Source organism: Bombina bombina, chromosome 3 (genome assembly GCF_027579735.1).
Source record: "Bombina bombina isolate aBomBom1 chromosome 3, aBomBom1.pri, whole genome shotgun sequence".
Classification (NCBI taxonomy): Eukaryota; Metazoa; Chordata; class Amphibia; order Anura; family Bombinatoridae; genus Bombina; species Bombina bombina.
In genome coordinates this window covers 416,346,055-416,368,222 of record NC_069501.1, presented here as the reverse complement: position 1 = coordinate 416,368,222, position 22,168 = coordinate 416,346,055, and the positions used below count along the sequence as shown (strand labels likewise).

General features: G+C 40.4%; 1 protein-coding gene across 1 annotated transcript in view; it reads right to left on the bottom strand.

Moving 5' to 3' along the window:
• Positions 1–424: 424 nt before the first annotated feature.
• The window catches only part of LEMD1 (LEM domain containing 1), a 200,568-nt gene continuing 178,824 nt past the window's right edge, over positions 425–22,168 (bottom strand). The window contains exon 4 of the mRNA XM_053705310.1: positions 425–519. Coding sequence (XP_053561285.1) covers positions 425–519 — 95 coding nt within the window. The remainder of the gene's footprint in view (positions 520–22,168) is intronic.

The following is a 22,168-nucleotide window of genomic DNA, read 5'->3' as shown; positions in this document are numbered from 1 at the left end:
CACCAGGTTATTATTTAATGATTCTTGAGAACTGGTGTGGTTCAAAACCATCTTACGCATTTGCAGAATAAGTTAATGTGAGGCACATTTTGTTTGGAAAATCTTTTTGAGTTATATACTAAAGGAATATTGTATGTGTGGTCTGAATATATAAAAATTATGTGCATACTTCATGCAAAAATATTCTGTAGACATACAAACAGGCCATCTGAAGGGTATCCTTACAAATCTTAAAAATTATTTGATTGCTTGTATGATTAGTCTAATATATGTACCAACTATCAGCTCTGTAAATTTCTGAACATACTGCTATGCAACTTAAAATCATGCTGTGGTATTTCTTTCTGAAAAAAGGTTTTCAGAACTTTAAAATTCCCTTTAACAGACCTGACATTTGTCTACTGAAAATCTCTTGATATCAAATTCAATAAAGTCTTACACTGGATTGGCTGTATTCATGAACTCCATTTACTGTGCTTGTATCACTCTTCATTTGCACCCCAGTCTTCAGATGACAACCTTAAGGGAGAAAAAAAAAAAAAAAAATCAGGAAAGCAGAATGAGAATTGCCTATTTTTAACGCACAAGAGTAATAAAACACAGTCATAGGTAATGTGTGGTTATTGATTTGTCTTGTTAGTGTAGCAACAGGTGATCTGGCAAAACCTAGATGTCAGAAAAGAACATTTTTACATTGGCAAAAATACAGAGATGAGCAATGTTTTAATGCACACAATTCTAGGACATAAGAGTTTGAAAAAACAGAATTTATGTTTACCTGATAAATTACTTTCTCCAACGGTGTGTCCGGTCCACGGCGTCATCCTTACTTGTGGGATATTCTCTTCCCCAACAGGAAATGGCAAAGAGCCCAGCAAAGCTGGTCACATGATCCCTCCTAGGCTCCGCCTACCCCAGTCATTCGACCGACGTTAAGGAGGAATATTAGCATAGGAGAAACCATATGGTACCGTGGTGACTGTAGTTAAAGAAAATAAATTATCAGACCTGATTAAAAAAAAACCAGGGCGGGCCGTGGACCGGACACACCGTTGGAGAAAGTAATTTATCAGGTAAACATAAAATCTGTTTTCTCCAACATAGGTGTGTCCGGTCCACGGCGTCATCCTTACTTGTGGGAACCAATACCAAAGCTTTAGGACACGGATGAAGGGAGGGAGCAAATCAGGTCACCTAAATGGAAGGCACCACGGCTTGCAAAACCTTTCTCCCAAAAATAGCCTCAGAAGAAGCAAAAGTATCAAACTTGTAAAATTTGGTAAAAGTGTGCAGTGAAGACCAAGTCGCTGCCCTACATATCTGATCAACAGAAGCCTCGTTCTTGAAGGCCCATGTGGAAGCCACAGCCCTAGTGGAATGAGCTGTGATTCTTTCGGGAGGCTGCCGTCCGGCAGTCTCGTAAGCCAATCTGATGATGCTTTTAATCCAAAAAGAGAGAGAGGTAGAAGTTGCTTTTTGACCTCTCCTTTTACCGGAATAAACAACAAACAAGGAAGATGTTTGTCTAAAATCCTTTGTAGCATCTAAATAGAATTTTAGAGCGCGAACAACATCCAAATTGTGCAACAAACGTTCCTTCTTTGAAACTGGTTTCGGACACAGAGAAGGTACGATAATCTCCTGGTTAATGTTTTTGTTAGAAACAACTTTTGGAAGAAAACCAGGTTTAGTACGTAAAACCACCTTATCTGCATGGAACACCAGATAAGGAGGAGAACACTGCAGAGCAGATAATTCTGAAACTCTTCTAGCAGAAGAAATGCCACCCGCTTGGGTATAGGAAAAGCTTCTGGGAGCCCCGGCACCTCTAGGAACTTGTCCATTTTACATAGTTTCTCTGGGATGACCAACTTGTCACAATCATCCAGAGTGGATAATACCTCCTTAAGCAGAATGCGGAGATGTTCCAACTTAAATTTAAATGTAATCACATCAGGTTCAGCTTGTTGAGAAATGTTCCCTGAATCAGTAATTTCTCCCTCAGACAAAACCTCCCTGGCCCCATCAGACTGGGTTAGGGGCCCTTCAGAAACATTATTATTAGCGTCGTCATGCTCTTCAGTATCTAAAACAGAGCAGTCGCGCTTACGCTGAAAAGTGTTCATTTTGGCTAAAATGTTTTTGACAGAATTGTCCATTACAGCCGTTAATTGTTGCATAGTAAGGATTATTGGCGCGCTAGATGTACTAGGGGCCTCCTGAGTGGGCAAGACTCGTGTAGACGAAGGAGGGAATGATGCAGTACCATGCTTACTCCCCTCACTTGAGGAATCATCTTGGGCATCATTGTCATTGTCACATAAATCACATTTATTTAAATGAATAGGAATTCTGGCTTCCCCACATTCAGAACACAGTCTATCTGGTAGTTCAGACATGTTAAACAGGCATAAACTTGATAACAAAGTACAAAAAACGTTTTAAAATAAAACCGTTACTGTCACTTTAAATTTTAAACTGAACACACTTTATTACTGCAAATGCGAAAAAACATGAAGGAATTGTTCAAAATTCACCAAATTTTCACCACAGTGTCTTAAAGCCTTAAAAGTATTGCACACCAAATTTGGAAGCTTTAACCCTTAAAATAACGGAACCGGAGCCGTTTTTAACTTTAACCCCTTTACAGTCCCTGGTATCTGCTTTGCTGAGACCCAACCAAGCCCAAAGGGGAATACGATACCCAATGACGCCTTCAGAAAGTCTTTTCTAAGTATCAGAGCTCCTCTCACATGCGACTGCATGCCATGCCTCTCAAAAACAAGTGCGCAACACCGGCGCGAAAATGAGACTCTGCCTATGCTTTGGGAAAGCCCCTAAAGAATAAGGTGTCTAAAACAGTGCCTGCCGATATTATTATATCAAAATACCCAAATAAAATGATTCCTCAAGGCTAAATATGTGTTAATAATGAATCGATTTAGCCCAGAAAAAGTCTACAGTCTTAATAAGCCCATGTGAAGCCCTTATTTACAATCGTAATAAACATGGCTTACCGGATCCCATAGGGAAAATGACAGCTTCCAGCATTACATCGTCTTGTTAGAATGTGTCATACCTCAAGCAGCAAGAGACTGCACACTGTTCCCCCAACTGAAGTTAATTGCTCTCAACAGTCCTGTGTGGAACAGCCATGGATTTTAGTGACGGTTGCTAAAATCATTTTCCTCATACAAACAGAAATCTTCATCTCTTTTCTGTTTCTGAGTAAATAGTACATACCAGCACTATTTCAAAATAACAAACTCTTGATTGAATAATAAAAACTACAGTTAAACACTAAAAAACTCTAAGCCATCTCCGTGGAGATGTTGCCTGTACAACGGCAAAGAGAATGACTGGGGTAGGCGGAGCCTAGGAGGGATCATGTGACCAGCTTTGCTGGGCTCTTTGCCATTTCCTGTTGGGGAAGAGAATATCCCACAAGTAAGGATGACGCCGTGGACCGGACACACCTATGTTGGAGAAATATCTCGTCTTAAAATGCAGTAAGTTTGATTTCACCAGTGAGATTAGACACTAACTCAAGATTGATGGGCAGAAAAAATGAGATGTATGCTTACCTGATAAATTCATTTATTTTATGGTGGTTAGAATGCACAACCCATTACGCACAGAATTCACTCCCTAGCCACTAGGAGGGGGCAAAATGCCCTAAAATTTTCAAGAGCACTTCCTCCCTCCCACCTTACCGGTATTCAAGTCGTACATAAACCCAAGCAGTCTAAATAGTAAAGAAAGGTAGAAAAGGACAAAGCAGGGGAGAGAGGTGCAAAATGTTACTGTGCCCAAAATTTTAAATATTAAAATTGGACGGAGAAAGAAATTAATTCATAAGGTAAGCATAAATTTTGTTTTCTATCATAAGCTGGTGAGAGTCCAAGATCCATTAAGCATGAGAACTAATACCTAATCTGTGTGCGTGTTGGGCAGTATTACAAATTTTGAAAAGGCAGTCACTTATTTTCCACACATTCCTGCCTGGAGAACTTTCCTACCAAAAGCCCTTTCTGAATAAGCAATAAAACATCAAAATGATAGAATTTAGAAAAAGTATGTAAGGATGACCATGTTGCTGCATTGCAAATTGGTTCAACAGAAGCCTACATTTTTGAAAGCCTTGGAATTAGAAACATATCTGGTAAAGTAATCTTATCTACCTTCAAGTAAGCTTTGTGGATCAGAAGCTTTAAAAAAAAGGGACATAAAACAAGTTGGGATAGCGACAAAAACAAAATTTATGCTTACCCGATACATTTCTTTCTTTCTGGATATGGAGAGTCCACGTCATCATCAATTACTAGTGGGAATATCACTCCTGGCCAGCAGGAGGCGGCAAAGAGCACGACAGCAAAGCTGTTAAGTATCACTCCCCTACCCATAAATCCCAGTCATTCGACCGAAGGGAAATGGAAAAAAATGACCACCACAAAGGTGTAGAGGTGCCTGAGATTTAGTCAAAAACAACCGTCTTAAATTAAGGGTGGGGTCGTGGACCTCTCCATATCCGGAAAGAAAACATAATTTATGCTTACCAGATACATTCCTTTCCTTCTGGATAGGGAGAGTTCACAGCTTCATTACTTACTGTTGGGAAATACAACACATGGCCACCGGGAGGAGGCAAAGACACCCCAGCCAAAGGCTTAAATATTCCTCCCACTTCCTCATTACCCGAGTCATTCTACCGAGGGAACAAGGAAAAGTAGGAGAAACATTAGGTTATAAATGGTGCCAGAAGAATAAAATAGAGGACCGCCCATAGACGAGAAAAAAACGGCGGGGGGCCGTGGACGCTATCCAGAAGGAAAGGAATTTATCTGGTAAGCATAAATGATGTATTCCTTCCTAAGATAGGGAGAGTCCATGGCTTCATTCCTTACTGTTTGGAAAAATATACTGAAGCAGTATGCAATAATGCAAATGCAATAATGGTAATCTGAAACATTTTAGCTACACTATTATAGACAAACTCAGAAAAAATTGGAGAGGAGGGAATCCAACTCATGCCCTCCTAAGATTAGAGGCCAAATGGATCTTTGATCTAGACACCCTATCCCCCAAAGGCATGAATTTGGAGTTCAATCTAGGGAGTTTTATGCAGGAATAATGTATTTATATATTTATATTTTTATATATAGCAAATAAGACATATGTTGAACTTTTAGTCCTCTGATGGACGTCTAGGGATTTAATATGTTCCACACTAACTGTCAATTGAAGACAATATATAATACATTTCAGTATAATAAGACTATAAATTTTAAATTACACGTTTTTAGTATATATATAGGCTCAATGAACCGATTTTTTAATGATACCCATAAATATATACATATAATAATACCCCCTCTATAAACTATTATGTAAAACCACTATATATATATATGTATAATCTCAATACCATAGCAGACTGTAATGGACATATTATATTTTCATTCCAGTACCCTGCAATATATATTTTTTCTTTTTTTCTTTTATTATTATTTAGTATGTAAAATAAAAAAGTTTTTTTTAAAGTTTCTAGCCTTACGTGAAAAGCCAAAATTGTCTTCGGCTCACAAGCAATGTCGCCCTCAAAACAGCGAAACCCCTAAGGCAAAAAGAAAACTCTTTTCTATGTTCTTTTCCCCACTCGTAAAATATAGCGCACATATCTGTGTAAACAAATGTATACATTTTCTTCTACATTCAGCTTTTCAAATGTTTGTTTCTGTGTGTTATACCATATATGATATATGGCAATTAACTATGAACGAAATTTGCCACTTTCCTACATATGCATAATGTTAACAATAAACTAAGTAAGGAGGTGCTTACATGTTTTAGAATACAAGCTCTGCTATAAAAAGAGCAAGATGGACAATGAGCAAATCAGAAGTTTGAGAAAGGTCCACGACCGAAACGCGTTACTTCTTTTTGGCAATATTGAGCCACCGTAGTCTGTGACGTCAGACTACCACCATCAGCCAACTAATAAGGAAAAGACCGGACGGGAATTACCCTGCCTCCAGACGCGGGACAAAGCGTCACATCCACGTTACATCAGGCCTGTATGCTGTTCAAAAAACTTAATGGTAACCTGGTTTTATCATTAAGGAAAAGAAACAGACAAGGCATTACATCTACATACCATCAGATGCTTCCTTCGGAATAAGCATTTCAAGGTAACCTGGTTTTACCAATACACCGGAAAAATTCCTAATTGTATACCAAGATTGGATAACTGAACGAACTTTAATCTGATCATACAAGGTACCCTCACTATAATGAGACGGCACTAAAATTTTCATCCGCAAAACATTCTTATATGCCATAATCTTTACCTGTGCACAGAAAAGAACTTTTTACAAACTTTGTTCCATTTTCATGTTCCAATCTTTATATGGTTATTTTCATATATGTTTATTTTCATATATTCAGGCTTGCTAAACATTTCCTAAAGCCTAATATAGTTTGCTTTTTTGCACAAGTGCAGAAAACTGCCTATCATATGAAATAAGGTGTTTTCTTTCCCATATCCCTTTTTAATCGCTATTTAGCTTACACATTTTAGCTTACACATTTTACCCCACATTTTCGTCGACTAACATTTTTATGTTTCTCCAATCCACTGTGTAAACTAACTATATCTGCTGTGTATACTAACTATATCTGTTGTGTATATTAACTATATTAACTATATTTGTTGTGTATACTAACTATATCTGTTGTGTATATTAACTATATTAACTATATTTGTTGTGTATACTAACTATATCTGCTGTGTATACTAACTTTATCTGTTCTGTATACTAACTATATCGACTGTATCTTTTTGCCTCTGTCATTTTTTGCTGAAAATAAGATAAAATTTTATAATATCAGCTTTTAATATAAATTCATTTTTTAAGAGCCAAAGAGTATTTTTTAATCATCTATTTTTTTAATCAACTTTTACAATATCAAATTAAAGAATATCTGTTTATATATAAAACTCACTTTCTAGAGTTATTATTTACAATTCCGTTTCACCTCAACAGTTTTAGCTTTAGAACCACTGACACTGGTCTTTAGCGCAGGAAGGTAATTAACATAAAACTATACTGAAGCTCCAGAGGATACAATGAATAACGAGAGGGAACAAAAACGAAGAGGCGGACCCTATTCTGAGGGCACCACAGCCTGCAAAACTTTTCTCCTGAAAGCTGCTTCAGCCGAAGCAAAAACATCAAACGTGTAAAATTTTGAAAAAGTATGTGAGGAGGACAAGGTAGCCGCCTTACAAATCTGATCCAGAGGCCTTGTTCTTAAAGGCCCAAGAGGAAGCCACAGCTCTAGTGAAATGAGCGTATGACACTCCTTAACCAAAATAAGACAGGAAGTCGAAGTAGCCTTCTGCCCCTTACGCTTCCCCTGAATAGACAACAGAGGAAGATTGTCTAAACTTCTTAGTAGCCTGAAGATAGAACTTCAAGGCACGAACCACATCCAAATTGTGAAGTAAGCGTTCCTTCGTTGAAGGATTAGGACACAAGAAAAGAAAAAGAGAAAAATTTTGGCACTATGATCGGATTGCTATAGGAAATAAAGGTTAAGTTAACCGACACAAGGAAGTACCCACAATCTCCTGATTGATGTTTTAATCTGACACAACCTTAGGAAGAAAACCTAATTTAGTACGTAAAACTGCCTTATCTGCATGAAAAATCAGAAAAGGGGGCTCACATTGCAAAGCAAAGATCTCAGAAACTCTGTGCGCAGAGGCAATAGCCAATAAAAAGAGAACCTTCCAAGATAAAAATTTAATGTCACGGAATGCAGAGGTTCAAACGGAACCTGTTGCAAAACCCGAAGAACAAGATTAAGGCTCCAAGGAGGAGCACAAAATCAAACAGGTCTGATCCTAATCAGAGACTTAAAGGACTTCATGTCTGGAAGCTCAGCCAGTCTCTTGTGCAATAAAACTGACAGGGCTGAAATCTGTCCCCTCAGGGAACTAGCTTCAAGGCCCTTCTCCAGCCCATCCTGGAGAAAAGAGAAGATCCTGGCAACCTTAACTCTGTGCCAAGAAAAACCACGCTCTTCACACCGGAATAAGTAGGTCCTCCACACCTTGCGGTAGAGTACGCAGAGTAACTGGTTTACAAGCTTGAATAAGAGTATCAACGACACTCAGAGAAACCTCTCTTGGCTAAGACTAAGGGGCCTATTTATCAAAGGTCTTGCGGACCTGATCCGACAGTGCGGATCAGGTCCGCAAGACCTCGCTGAATGCGCAGAGCAATACGTTCTCCATATTCAGCATTACACCAGCAGCTCACAAGAGCTGCTGGTGCAACACCTCCCCCTGCAGACTGGCGGCTAATGGGTCGCCAGCAAGGGGGTGTCAATCAACCTGATCGTACTCTATCTGGTTGATTTACGGCGATTCCTGTCTGCCTCATCAGAGCAGGCGGACAGGGTTAAACTGCTGTTTCTGGCGAGTCTGAAGACTCGCCAGAAACACGGGCCCACAAGCTCCGTTTGGAGCTTGATAAATGGGCCCCAAAGCATTCAATCTCCACGCAGTCAGCCCCAGAATCTAGATTTTCATGAACAAATGGACCTTGTATCAGCAGGTCTCTGCGACAAGATAACTTCCACGAAGGAGATGAGGACATCCCCACTAGATTTGCGAAACACATCCTTTGCGGCCACAATGGAGCAATCAGGATTACCAATACCCGCTCCTGCTTGATGCAGGCCAACACTCGAGGAAGAAGCGGTAATGGAGGAAAGAGATAGGAGTTTGAACCTCCAGGGCACTGCTAGTGCATCTATTAGATCCACTTGGGGATCCCTCGACCTGTCCTGGGTAGCTTGGAATTGAGATGGGACACCATGAGATCTATCTCCGGCGTCCCCCACTTGCTTCATATCTCTGCAAACACCTAAGGATGGAGAGACCATTCTCCTGGATGGAAGGATTGCCTGCTGAGAAAATCCGCCTCCCAGTTGTCCACACCCGGAATGTGGATCGCTGACAGCGAAAAGCTGTGGTCCTCCGCCCATTCCAGAATCTGAAGGAAGTAACTTCTCGTTCCCCCCTGATATAGTTGATGTAAGCCACAGAGGTTATATTGTCTGATTGGAAACTGATAAACTGGGACGAACCCAGAAGTGGCCAAGCCTTCAAGGCCTTGAAGATTGCCCGTAGTTCCAAAATATTGATCGGGGGGAGGACTCCTCTTGAGTCCACAACCACTGTGCCCCAGCTCCCCATACGGATAGGCTTGCATCCGTAGTCACAATCTGCCAGGATGGTCTTAAGAAGCATGCCCCTCGGGACAGATGATCTGGACAGAGCCAGCAAGAGAGCGATTCTCTCGACCAGCTGTCTAATCTGTTGGGACAAATCTGAATGATCGCCGTTCCATTGCCTCAGCATGCACAGTTGTAAAAGTCTGAGACGGAACCTGGCAAAAGGAATGACGTCCATGCAGGACACAATGAGACAGATCACCTCCATACACTGAGCCACAGAGGGACTCAAGGAGGTCCAAAAGGGCAAAACATGCCGAATTTAGCTTGCAACATCTCTGGTCTTTAGAAATATCCTCATGGATATGGAGTCTATTATGGTACCCAGGAATTCCACCCTGGTACTTGGGATAAGATCTGTTTTCCAAGTTTATCTTCCATCCATGTGATTGAAGAAGACTGAGAAGGGACTCTGAGAATTCTTCCGCAAGACGAAAGGATGGTGCTTACACAAGAATATCATCCCAAGTATGGGGACCTGAGAACTCAATGCCCTGAGTTCTGGCAACGACTAGAAGAGCCCTCAGAACCTTCATAGTGATTCTTGGAGCAGTAGCTAGGCCAAACGGAAGAGCAATGAACTGGAAGTGCTGGTCCAGGAATGCAAAACTCAGAAACCCGGATTGAGGACCGCACCTTCATACAGACTTGTTTTCGGCAGGCTTCTTATTTTGCTTGCATTTATTACAGGACTGAGCCTTCTACAAGTACTCTTGGGTTGCTCGGGCTTGGAGGAGTATTGTTGTTGTTGGGATTTGTCAAAAAAAAAAAAAAAAAAAAAAAAAAAAAAAAAAAAGAAGATGGTCGTCCCTTAGACTTGTTGTTCTTATCTTGCGGTAGGAAGGCACCCTTGCCTCCGGTAACCATAGAAATAATGGAGTCCAGGCCTGGACAAAATAAAATCTTTCCCTTCAAGGGAAGAGAAAGACTTCAACCAGAGCGCCCGGCGGGCAAAGATGGCAAAGTTGCCATCCTAAAGTAGATTGCTCAGAGGGACTAAGAGCCTTAACAGGCTAGGACAGCAAAGCCAGAGGCCTTTGCATGTTCGCATCACAGATAAAAAGAATTAGCAATTCTCAGAGCTTTAATTATGTCTTGAATATCCTCGAGGGGAGACTGCACCTCAATGTTTTCTGACAAAGTCGCACCAGTAAGTAGCCGCTCCGGCAACTGCAGCCGCTGGTTGAAACAAAAATCCTGTATGTTTCCATTTTCTTATCCATCGGCTCTCTGAACGAAGAAGAACTATCCTCAAGAGGTATAGTAGTACGTTTAGCAAGCGTAGAGATAGCACCATCCACCTTAGGAATGGAACCCCACAAATCCAGTTGAGAGTCCGAGACCGGGAACAACTTTTTAAAAGTAGAAAAGGAAGAACCAATTCTTTCCCATTCGTTCTTAATAACGTTCGCCATCTTAACCGGAACAGGAAGAGTCAAAGGAACTTTCCTGTCTTCGTAAACTCTGTTTAAGTTAGGTATCATAGGTTCTTCAGGCAGCGCTGCCTCTGGAACCTCTAACGTACACAGAACCTCCTTTAATAAAAAACGCAAGTGCTCAATTTTAAATCTAGGACGGTTCCTCCGCAGCAGGAGGCTTAGACGCTAAGGACACCGACCCAGAAAGTTCACCCTCTGAAGCTACAGAGGTTAACTCATCGGATAACTGGGACATAGTAGCTAAATCCAATAAATATTTAGATTACTCCGGGTCAGAAGAGCTATGTTAGAGCGAGGTAAAGCACTGGGGGCCACAGACACCACCGTTTGTAACTGTGCAGCAAAGTCCGCAGGAAGAAGGCCCCCTCCGGATGGAGGATTAGATGTGCTACGGGGAACTGCATGTGGAGTGGATAATGTAGCAAGGGTAGTAATCTCACGGGACGCCAAGTCCTGAGAGGGACTAAGTGCCTTAGCAGGCTTGTCTCCCTTCTTTGGCTTTATAACTGTGTTAAGGCATGTGGAACATTATTGAGTGGGCGGGAAAACCACGGCCTCCTCACAATATAAACAGGTATGATTTATTACAGAAGGAGTACCTTCTAACATGTCAGAGTCCTCCATAGCTCAGGTTATACCCACAGGAGGACGCAAATAAAAACGTTTTTTAATATAGAAAACTGCACCTTTATACTCCCAATGGCTGGGGCACTCACCATTTCCTAGACCCAGACAGTTAACAGAGGAAACGCTCTCCTCAGGTTCAAGTCTCAACCGGAATGGAGGAAATAAACATAGACCACACCCGGTCACATGGAGTGCAAGACAGTACTTCCCCTGGTATTACAAGTACAGCAAGTTATAGGAGTTGTGCAATACTTTCAAAAACGACAGTGAAACCTGTTTGTTCCAGCCAAAAACACACATTCTATCAGCCCAGGAAAAAAAAAATCACACAAAGCATGTAAATAATTAATACACCGATTAACCCCAACTGTTCAATAAACCCCCTTCAGAGGATATTAAAGGGACACTGAACCCAATTTATTTTCTTTTGTGATTCAGATAGAGCTTGAAATTTTATATTTAAATTTTTATTTTATTGAGGTTTTTTAGCAAAGGTTACAGTATAAATACATTTTGCCAAAATTCAATATAAGCAGAAATAAAAACAGTTGTTAAACCATAATGAGAAAATATACAACACAGTGACAAATTGGTGAGAGTGTAACCACCAAGTACCGTAGTACAGGTTCTACAATACCATTAAAGGGACACTAAACTCGAAAATCCTCTCTCGAATCAGGTAGATAATACAATCCTAAACAACATTCCAATCCATATCCCTTGTTTAAGAAATAGCAATATACATGGGTGAGCCAATCACACAAGACATCTATGTGTAGCCACCAATCAGCAGCTACTTAGCCAATCTAGATATGCTTTTCAGCCAATAATATAAAGAAAACGAAGCAAATTAAATAATAGAAGCAAATGAGAAAGCCGTTCAAAACTGCACGCTCCCTCTAAATCACAAAAGAAAATCTCTGGGTTCCATGTCCCTCCAATTTCAAATAGTAACCCGTAAACTCAATAATAAGCAAAAGCACTCAAAACCTCCTTTTAACTATTTATATGAACCGCCTAAGATATTAATCGGCCACTCTTGGACCCACATGTAATATCTAGAATTAACAGAGGCATACTAGAATGATATATATTTTTTATTTTTATATACCTCCCCAGTGGTTTATAGGCTACTAATGAACCAATAAAATAGTTCTTAAATGGCTGGAGGTGGAAAACTATAGTGATATACGGTCTCTTTTTGGACCATGGAATACAAATTATAATCTATAGATAGATAGACTTATATAGATAGATAGACTTCTTTGAACAACATGGCTAATTTGTCTTAGCTGTAACAAAGCAATTGTCAATAAAAACATATAGACTAGCCCTTTATAATAAACTAGAGTGATACTCTGCAATGACCCATAAGCTGATATATCTATTTCCACATAGCTCTGTCAGTGTTTGGGATGCAGAAGTGTAATTCTCTATTATAGTTATTCTTATCCCACTGTGCAACTTAGAATATCTGAAGTGAACATCAAGATGTCTCTCAAAATAGCGGACCAGAGCCGCTTTGTGTAAATCCCAGCCCAAGTACAGGGTGTACCGCAACCACCTGTTCGGAAGATAAGTTTTGTGTCATTAATTATATTGTTAGATGTGGGTAGTGTGGGGGGGTTTCTCAAGTCTGAATTGAAATATGACGGTCTCCTTTGGACCATGACACATAATTTATAAGAAAATAACATATCTAATTGTGGGAGGGACACTACTATTACAAAAAACAGGAGGATATGTAAGCAATATTTATTGGAGCACTAAGGGACAAGTTAATAAATGAAACAGAGATCCATTGCCTCATAAGAAAAACTGGACGATATCTTTATAGACATGCCTGACTGAACAGGGGCAATGAGCTGTCTGGAAGGAGACGCAGTGTATACTAATGCTTTAGGGTAAACCGATGTAGATCCTGTAAATAAATAAAGAGGATATCAAAGGCATAGTCCAAATACTAATTATGCTGTGACACACACCATTGCCTCATGTTTGTCATTGACGTTATATTGTACCAACATTATTTTGAAGGATATAAATATATGAGTAACCTCATATCTTAAACCCTATGTACCTTACCCATCCTCTTACCCATCCATCTTATCCTGCATATCTAACAGAACTTAATTTGTTAGAAAGCCTGCAGACAACACATTTAACATGTTATAATATTTGATACAGAGAAGATAGGACACAAGTAAATAAAAATATAATGGGTAGTAACTGCATAACATATTATGGAGTGAGAATCAAAAGCCCATGGAACCTATGTTATAAACTGTGACTTTCTATGCAGCTCAAGGGTGCCCTGAGGTGGTAATAATCCCCATTTCCTGACAGAGATATGTAGCCCATAATTGGTTGACTTTAACAATTTAGGAAATTAAGCTACACTTATAGGATAAAGGGTTATTAAACGTTTCTCAGTTGCTCATAAATGATGATATACCCACATAGATATACAATAATCAACAATGCATACAGTTAACTAACAGAAATGAACATTATACTGCAATGAAGTCAAATGTCATAAAACATTATAAAAGTGAATAATATCCACAGAACCACACATTTCCACCAGATATGCACCCCTTACACCTATTTACGGAAGTCACAACTTTCCTTTGCATTTGACGGGGACCACTGCTCACCCGGCACTCCCCTTGAACTGCAAGGCAATCTATTATCACAAGAGAGACTTAAGACTTCACAGGAATTTCTTGAGGACCACCCCGCTATAGCAAACTCCTGGTTTACATATTCCCAAGTTCATCATTACATCAATTCTCACAAATTCAGGCACCTCTTTGGAAGGAGCCTGACAAAATTTGAACAACTATGCATGTCTCCAGTGGAGATTAAACATGTGATCTCGATTTTATATAAAATCACCCTGACCCCGACTGACGACGCCCTAATGCAATTCACTTCACAATGGCACAAAGAATTGGGAAACACCTTTACACCCGAAGAATGGAGCCAAATGTTCCTACTCGGGAAGAAGGTGTCCGTTTCTTCACGGACACAAGAATCCCACTACAAGCTACTGAGCAGGTGGTACCTCACACCAAGTAGACTAAAAAATTTTTTACCCAAACACCACGGGGAGATGCTGGAGAGGTTGTGGGATAGAAGGCAATATGGTACATGTGTGGTTGGACTGCCCACTACTAAATCATTTTTGGGACGAAGTTTGGGAAGAAATACACTCAATCACTGACTTGACAATCCCCAAAATCCCGGACACGCTGATTTTCCACTTCCCAATCAAATTCCAAACACAGGCCCAAAAATCACTACTCATGCTACTATTGACATGTGCTAAAACCCTAATTCCTCTGAACTGGAAGTCCACTCATATACCTTCTAAGGCAGAGTGGAAAACAAGGGTAGACACTACCCTGCAACTAGAGAGATATCACTATGTCTTAACAGGTCAGATAGAAGTACACAAGACAATGCTGGCAATGTGGTCAAGAAAAAGACATGTTAACAATACAAGTTGAACGACACTTAACGACCAGGTGCCCATGGAGGGGGGGGGGGGGGACTATCCGGGGCCCGCCCGGGACTTTTCAGACTTCACGATGTTAAATTAATGAACCATTGTCACATATGTTCTAGATTGTGTGCTGAATCCTTGAGTGGGATGTAAGGAGATGGATTTGCACATGCCTTTATGTATAGGAAGATTGGATTTCACAGTTAAATTTGCAAAAAGTTTTTGAAAGCAAAGTAATCTAGACGTTACTTATAATCTATATGTTAAAAGAAAGGGGGAAGAAAAGGTCTCAATGGACTTTTTTTTTTCCAAAGGAAAACGCATTTACTATTCATGAGACTACCGTTTGGACTCTCCTGTGACGCTCAGTCCAGGGAATTATAGTTTTCCACATTCTGCCACTCAAGATGTAACCCATGTTAAAATTGCTTACTTAAAACTTTGCATTGTACCTTTATTTTTCCTACCTTTTGTAACCGTATGGAAAAGATTGTACTTTTTTACAAAGCTCAATAAAATTATTTTCAAACAAAAAAAAAAAAAAAAGTGAATCAAGCTTTTTGTTTTGATTTTAGATAGTCACTGTTAGCAGGGTTTCCTTAAAACGTTGCTTATGAAGGATATTATGAAAATAAAGTTAGGAATATTTTTTACTGTCCCAGTGAACATCTGAACTCCTTTAATGAGCAAGCTAAGGCTTCCACTCTAACCTACACCTAAACAGATCCAGTGTAACATACTGCGACAAAAATCCCAGTCGTAGATGATAATGTAGAAAGGTGAGGGTTCCAGGGTGCCCAAAAACAACCATGTTCTCCACTCCTTCTTGATATTTCCCTCAGGTGGATGACACTTGCGATCATGCATCAGAACCCAGCCGCAGGAGCCGGCCGCACTCCCGCAACCAAGAGCCATGTGTGTGGGGTTGATCAACAGTGACTGCACACCATAAGTCACCGTGACACCTGGTACAAGCAAATCAGACCGGGTAAGCTCCTCTGTAGTAGCGGTGAAAGAATTTCGCCCTGACTGGGACAAGATCAAGTGAGAGGTCCCAAAAAGCGATACTGTAGTCTGGTTGGTGTCTGGATGTTCTGCAATCCGCGTAGCTGGAATAGCCACCTGAGTACTTTGATTTTCTGCACCTTCCTCTGTACCGCCATTTTGGACAGTTTCTCGGAGATCCTTAAATCTCCCATCTACTTTATTCCCTAGCTCTGCCAGTAGTGCCAAAAGCCCCAAGCAGTATCCCTCCATGATGAAGTTCCAACAGTGTGTTCCTTTTTCACCCGGGGAGGTTCGTTGCAAGCTTTAGGTAGGCCTCCTCCTGAGAATACAAACAGTCCAGTTTTCAGACTTCTATTCTTTCCAGATTATAATTAATGTTCTCAGAACAATGTACTGATAACTTGCTACGGAAATACCTCCACCAATCCAAAGTAACGATTGTCTGAGGATTATAAAATTAACTTATTATAGATAATATGCCAGGAGCCTCTGCATATGCGACAAATCATGTCAGCCTCTAGGACACACCCCCAGAGCTTGAAATTTTAAGCAACTTTCTAATTTACTCTATTATCAATTTTTCTTCGATCTCTTGTTATCTTTATTTGGAAAAGACGATATCTAAGCTTTTTTTGGTTCAGAACTCTGGATAGCACTTTTTTATTGGTGGATGAATTTATCCACAAATCAGCAAGGACAAACCAGGTTGTTCACCAAAAATGGGCCGACATCTAAACTTATTCTTGCATTTCAAATAAAGATACCAAGAGAATAAAGAAAATTTGATAATAGGAGTAAATTAGAAAGTTTCTTAAAATTGCATGCTCTATCTGAATCACGAAAGAAAAAATTTGGGTTCAGTGTCCCTTGATCCTATCAAGATATAAAGGAGTCACACTGTGATCCTGTTATAGTGTTTTATGTGTAAAAAATGTAAACGATCTTACCTCCAGCATCCGTGCTGTGGAACAGAACACAGCCTCAAGTGTGACAATCTTAAAGCAGCACTCCTGACATGAACTTGAGTTTAAGAAAGCAGGCAGTGAAACTCGTCAACACTGATTGCTTAGGAGCTGTTAGCAGCAGTCTGGATGGTTTCGCAGAAAAAAAAAAAAAAAAAAAAAAAAAAAAAAAAAAATCTTTCCCTGCATCTACAAACTAACTTTCAGCAACTTTCACTGAGAGGTTGACATGACTACTTAAAACTCCAGTCCTATCTTGAAGGGCAGATACCCTAAATAAATTTAGTTTTCTTTCCCAAGACTTGGAGAGGCCACGTCATCAATTACTAGTGGGAACCAATACCCAAGCCAGAGGACACAGATGACTAGGGTTAAAGAACAAGACAGGCAGACCTAAACAGAAGGCACCAACGCTTCAAGAACCTGTCTCCCAAAAGAATCATCCAGTCGAGGCAAAAGTATAAAATTTTAACATTTAGAAAAAGTACGCAGAGAGGACCAAGTTGCAGCCTGCAAATCTGTTCCACAGAAGCTTCATTTTTGAAAGCCCAAGAAAAGCAGACAGCCATTGTGGAATGAGCCATAATTCTCTCAGGAGGCTGCTGACCAGCGGTCTCAAAAGCAAAATGAATAATACTTCTCAACCAGAGGGAAAGTAGCAGTAGCTTTCTGACCTTTATGCTTTCCAGAGAAACAAACAAACAGGGCAGAGGACTGGTGAAAATCCTTAGTTGCCTGCAGGTAGAATTTCAGACCATGCACAACATCCAAGTTGTGCAACAAACGTTAGTTATGAGAAAAAGGATTGGGACAGAGAAGGAACAACCATTTCCGATTAATAAGACTATCCAAAACCACTTTAGGAAGAAAACCCAACTTTGTACGAAGAACCGCTTTATCAGCATGAAAAATAAGGTAAGGCAAATCACACTGCGAAGCCAAGAGTTCCAGGACTCTGAGCAGAAGAAATAGCAATAAGAAACAAAACCTTTCCAAGATAACAACTTAATATCTATGGAATGCAATGGCTCAAACGGAGCCCGCTGCAAAACTGAGAACAAGGTTAAGGCTCCAAGGAGGAGCAACAGACTTAAACACAGGCCCGATTCTGACCAGGGCCTGACAAAAAAATTGAACATCTGGCACATCCGCCAGACGATTGTGTAACAAAATCGATATTGCAGAAATCTGACCCTTCACAGAACTAACTGACAATCCCTTCTCCAGACTCTTCCTGGAGAAAATACAAAATCCTAGGAATCCTGACCCTACTCCAAGAGTAGCCTTGGATTCACACCTATAGGCTTGCGAGCCTGAATCATGGTCTCAATGAACGACTCAGAAAAACCACGCTTAGACAGAACTAGGCATTCAATCTCCAAGCAGTCAGCTTCAGAGAAACAAGATTTGGATGAAGGAATGGACCCTTATAGTTAGAAGGTCCATCCTCAGAGGCAACCTCCAAGGTGGAAGAGATATCTTCACTAGGTCTTCATACCAGATCCTGCGAGGTCATGCAGGAGCTATTAGAAATACTGATGCTCTCTCCTGTTTGATACGAGCAATGACTTGTGGAAGGAAAGCAAACTGAGGAAACGGATATGCCAGACTGAAATCCCTGAGGGTTGATCTAGAGAACACCTCCGGATGGAGAGCCCCCTTGCCGAGATGAAATGTCTGTCTGCTCAGGATATCCGCTTCCCAGTTATCCACTCCAGGAATGTGAATGGCAGATACACAGCAATTGTGAGCTTCCACCCACTGAATAATCCATGCCACCTCCTTCATGGCTAAGGAACTCTGAGCTCCTCCCTGGTGGTTGATGTAAGCCACTGAGGCGATATTTTCCCAACTAGAACCTGATAAACCGGGATATGGACAACTGAGGCCAAGCCATCAGAGCAAAGTCGCTCTCAACTCCAAGATATTTATGGGGAGAGCAGACTCCTCCTGAGTCCATAGTCCCTGCAACTTTAACGAGTCCCAGCCTGCTCCCCAGTCCAGCAGGCTGGCGTCCATGGTCACAATCAGCCAGAAAGGTCTCCAGAAGCATGTGCCCTGAGAAAGCCACCACGGGAGAGAGCCCATTGTCTGAGCATACATAACTGCAGAGCTCTCAAATGGAATCAAGCAAAGGGAATGATGTCCATGGAAGCGAAGATCAGACAAATTACCTCCATACATTAAGCCACTGATGGCCGAACAGTAGACTGCAGAGAAAAGTAAGAGAAATGAATCCTGGATTTTCTGACCTCCGTCCCAGAGATAGGGAAGGGCCGATTATAGCTGCACGGTAAAGTCTGCAGGAAAAATGCCCCCTCCAGATGGAGAATTAGCTGTGCTGCAGGGAACTGCATGTGAAGCGGTTTGAGTAGAAAGGGAAGAAATTTCTCGGGTCATAGAATCCTGAGAGGTTGATGGCTCAGAGGGACTAATTGTGCTATGGTTATTGGCAGACTTAGCTCTCTTCTTAGACTTTAAAACTTAGGCAATTGTAACAAAATTGAGCAGACTGGTAAACCAAAGCCTCCTCACAATGTAAACAGGTATTATCATTGACTATAGAAAGAGTGGAACCCTCTAATGTAGTATCAGAGTCCTCCATAGCTTTGACATGTAATTCCACAGATGGAATAAAAACATGTTACAAAAAGCAAGCCTTTTTAATTTAATCAGGCACCTTTACAATCCCAATGGCTGGGGCACTCACCACCTCCTAAACCCAGACAAATGATCAGTGAAACGCTCTCTTTAGGAGTAGTGTCTGCAGCAGGATTGAAAGGAAGTGAAAGAGACCGCAACCGATCATGTGGTGCACAAGACAGGACTTCCCCTGCTATTCAAAAGTGTTAACCTAATATGAGCTGTGCAACACTCAAAAACGAAAGTGAAACGTCTTTTTCCAAGCCAAAAGCACACAGTCTTATGAGCTTAAAAACGAAAGTGAAACCTGTCTGTCTGTTCCCAAGCCAGAGGCAAACAGTCTTATGAGCCCAAACCTAATGCAGAACATAATCCCCATAACTGTTCCCAATAATCCCCCTAAAGGAGATATTAACCCTTGATCCTATTGAGCTATAAAGGAGTCACACTGTGACCCTATACAGGAGTCCCTGCTATAACAAAGCAGACTTACCCTCTAGGATCCATGCTGTGTAACAGATACAGCCTCTCAAGTGGGACAGCCTTGTAGCGACGCTCTAACAGGGACCTGAGTGATTAAAAGCAAGCAGTGAAACACGTCAACACCGATTGCTCAGGAGTTGTTAGCCAACAGCCTGGATGGTTTGCAGAAAAACTTTCCCTGTATCTCCAGACTCTAACTTATATCAATACTCTGAGAGGTTTATATGAATACTTAAAACTCCAGTCCTTTCTCTACCCCTTCTCTTTGCATGTGTAGTTGAAGCCCTTGCCACCATAGTGCGCTCACAAACAGATAAGAGAATTCAGATTCAAAACACAACCCATAAAATCCTCCTATGTGTCGATGACATCCTTTTTTGCTTGAGTGACCCAATATCATCCATCATACCATTGCTATCAGAATTAAATAGTTTTCAGTAAGCCTCTAACTTCCTCATTAATAAATTAAAATCCGAAATGTTAGCATTACAATGTGATAACCTGCTTACCCATGTCAAAGGTTTGCCCATTTCGCCTACAAACCCCTAAACTGAAATATTTAGGGATATACTTAACACCCACGACCCAAGAATTATTTAACGTTAACTAATCGACAACGTAAGAGACACTTATAGCGGACATGTCTACTTGGAGATCCAAAAATATTACTTGGTTAGGAAAAATAAATTCTGTCAAAATGAATATTCTTCCAAGAATATTATATCTTCTTCAAACCCTTGCAATACCCTTACCCCTAACATTCTTACCAACTTTACAAAATAGGCTGTTTGAATTCATATGGGACAGACGCAAAGCAAGAATAAAAAGCTCATGTGTACCATTAGAATGGGAGGCCTAGGAGTCCCCAATTTAGAAAATTATAGGCAAGCTGTGTTTTTGCAGAGAATAGTAGACTGGTTTGTAAATTATAAACATAAAGCCTGGGTTGCATTAAAACACAATATCACAAAAAAAAAAATAAAAAAAAAAAAATACACTTATGGTCCCCTATGTTGGCAAAAGAACCCAATAATTACACAAGCTATCAACACACAACACAATAATACAAGAAACCTATAAGGTATGGGATAGAACATTAGTGAAAGTCTCCCACTTGTCCTCTAGATTCTCTCCCCTGACACCTTTGACTGACAATATAGATTTTCTCGAGGGGGCAATTTCAAAACTAGGACACAACACTGCGCAATAATGGTATTCCAACTGGGAAATGAAAACAATCTCTTCACCTCAACAGATTTGATCAATAATGGTCTAGACATGTTCTCCAATTGGATACTGCTACACCAGTGTCACTCATATATTCAAGAATACCCAGATAGGAAAAAACTCCTACGCCTTATGACACCTTTTCGAGCTTCTCTGCAGACCGAATCCCATTAGGCGGACTCTTTTACTAATTTACTTACTACTACAAACAACTCCACAGGGACACGTCCCACACTATATAGATCGTTGGGCAGAAGAACTTAATATAGACATAACACATACTGACATGGCTCACATATTCTCTAATGTGACTAAAGTTTCTTCCTCCAGCAGACTTCGAGATCAACCTAAAAGTTATTCAGAGATGGCACATGACCCCATCAAGAATAAACAAGCTACTCGCATCTGCTAGATAATAAATGCTGGAGATGCGAGAAATAAGAAGGCACCATGTTGCATATATGAGGACATGTCCTTTTATACAAAAAACATGGGAATCTATCAAAGTCTACCTCCAGAATGCTAGAGGTTATTCTGCCAGCAGACTATTTTGGCTACTTTATAATACCCTCTAAACTTCTATCACACAAAAGAAACTTCTCTTTATAGCCAGCAATAGCATGAAAGCCCTTATAGCTAACAACTGGAAAAGTAAAGAAATACCCACAATAGCACAAATTTTATCACATACTAGAGCTGGAAGAATATGCTTATATCAAACAAACAAGAACCTTCTTATATACAAATGAAAACAATATGGGACACATTTATCTCTAAAAGAGTTTCAACCACCGCCAGCTTAATAATTTTCCAATGGTGGCCACCACACGAACACAGTAAACACCAGACACTACAACATCAGTATAAATATATGGAAAACAATATTCGGACTTAGTTCAAGTTTTGCTCAGTTTTTTGCAGTTTTGATTTGTTATACAATCTTTAAAAATGTCAGCTGCACTCAATGT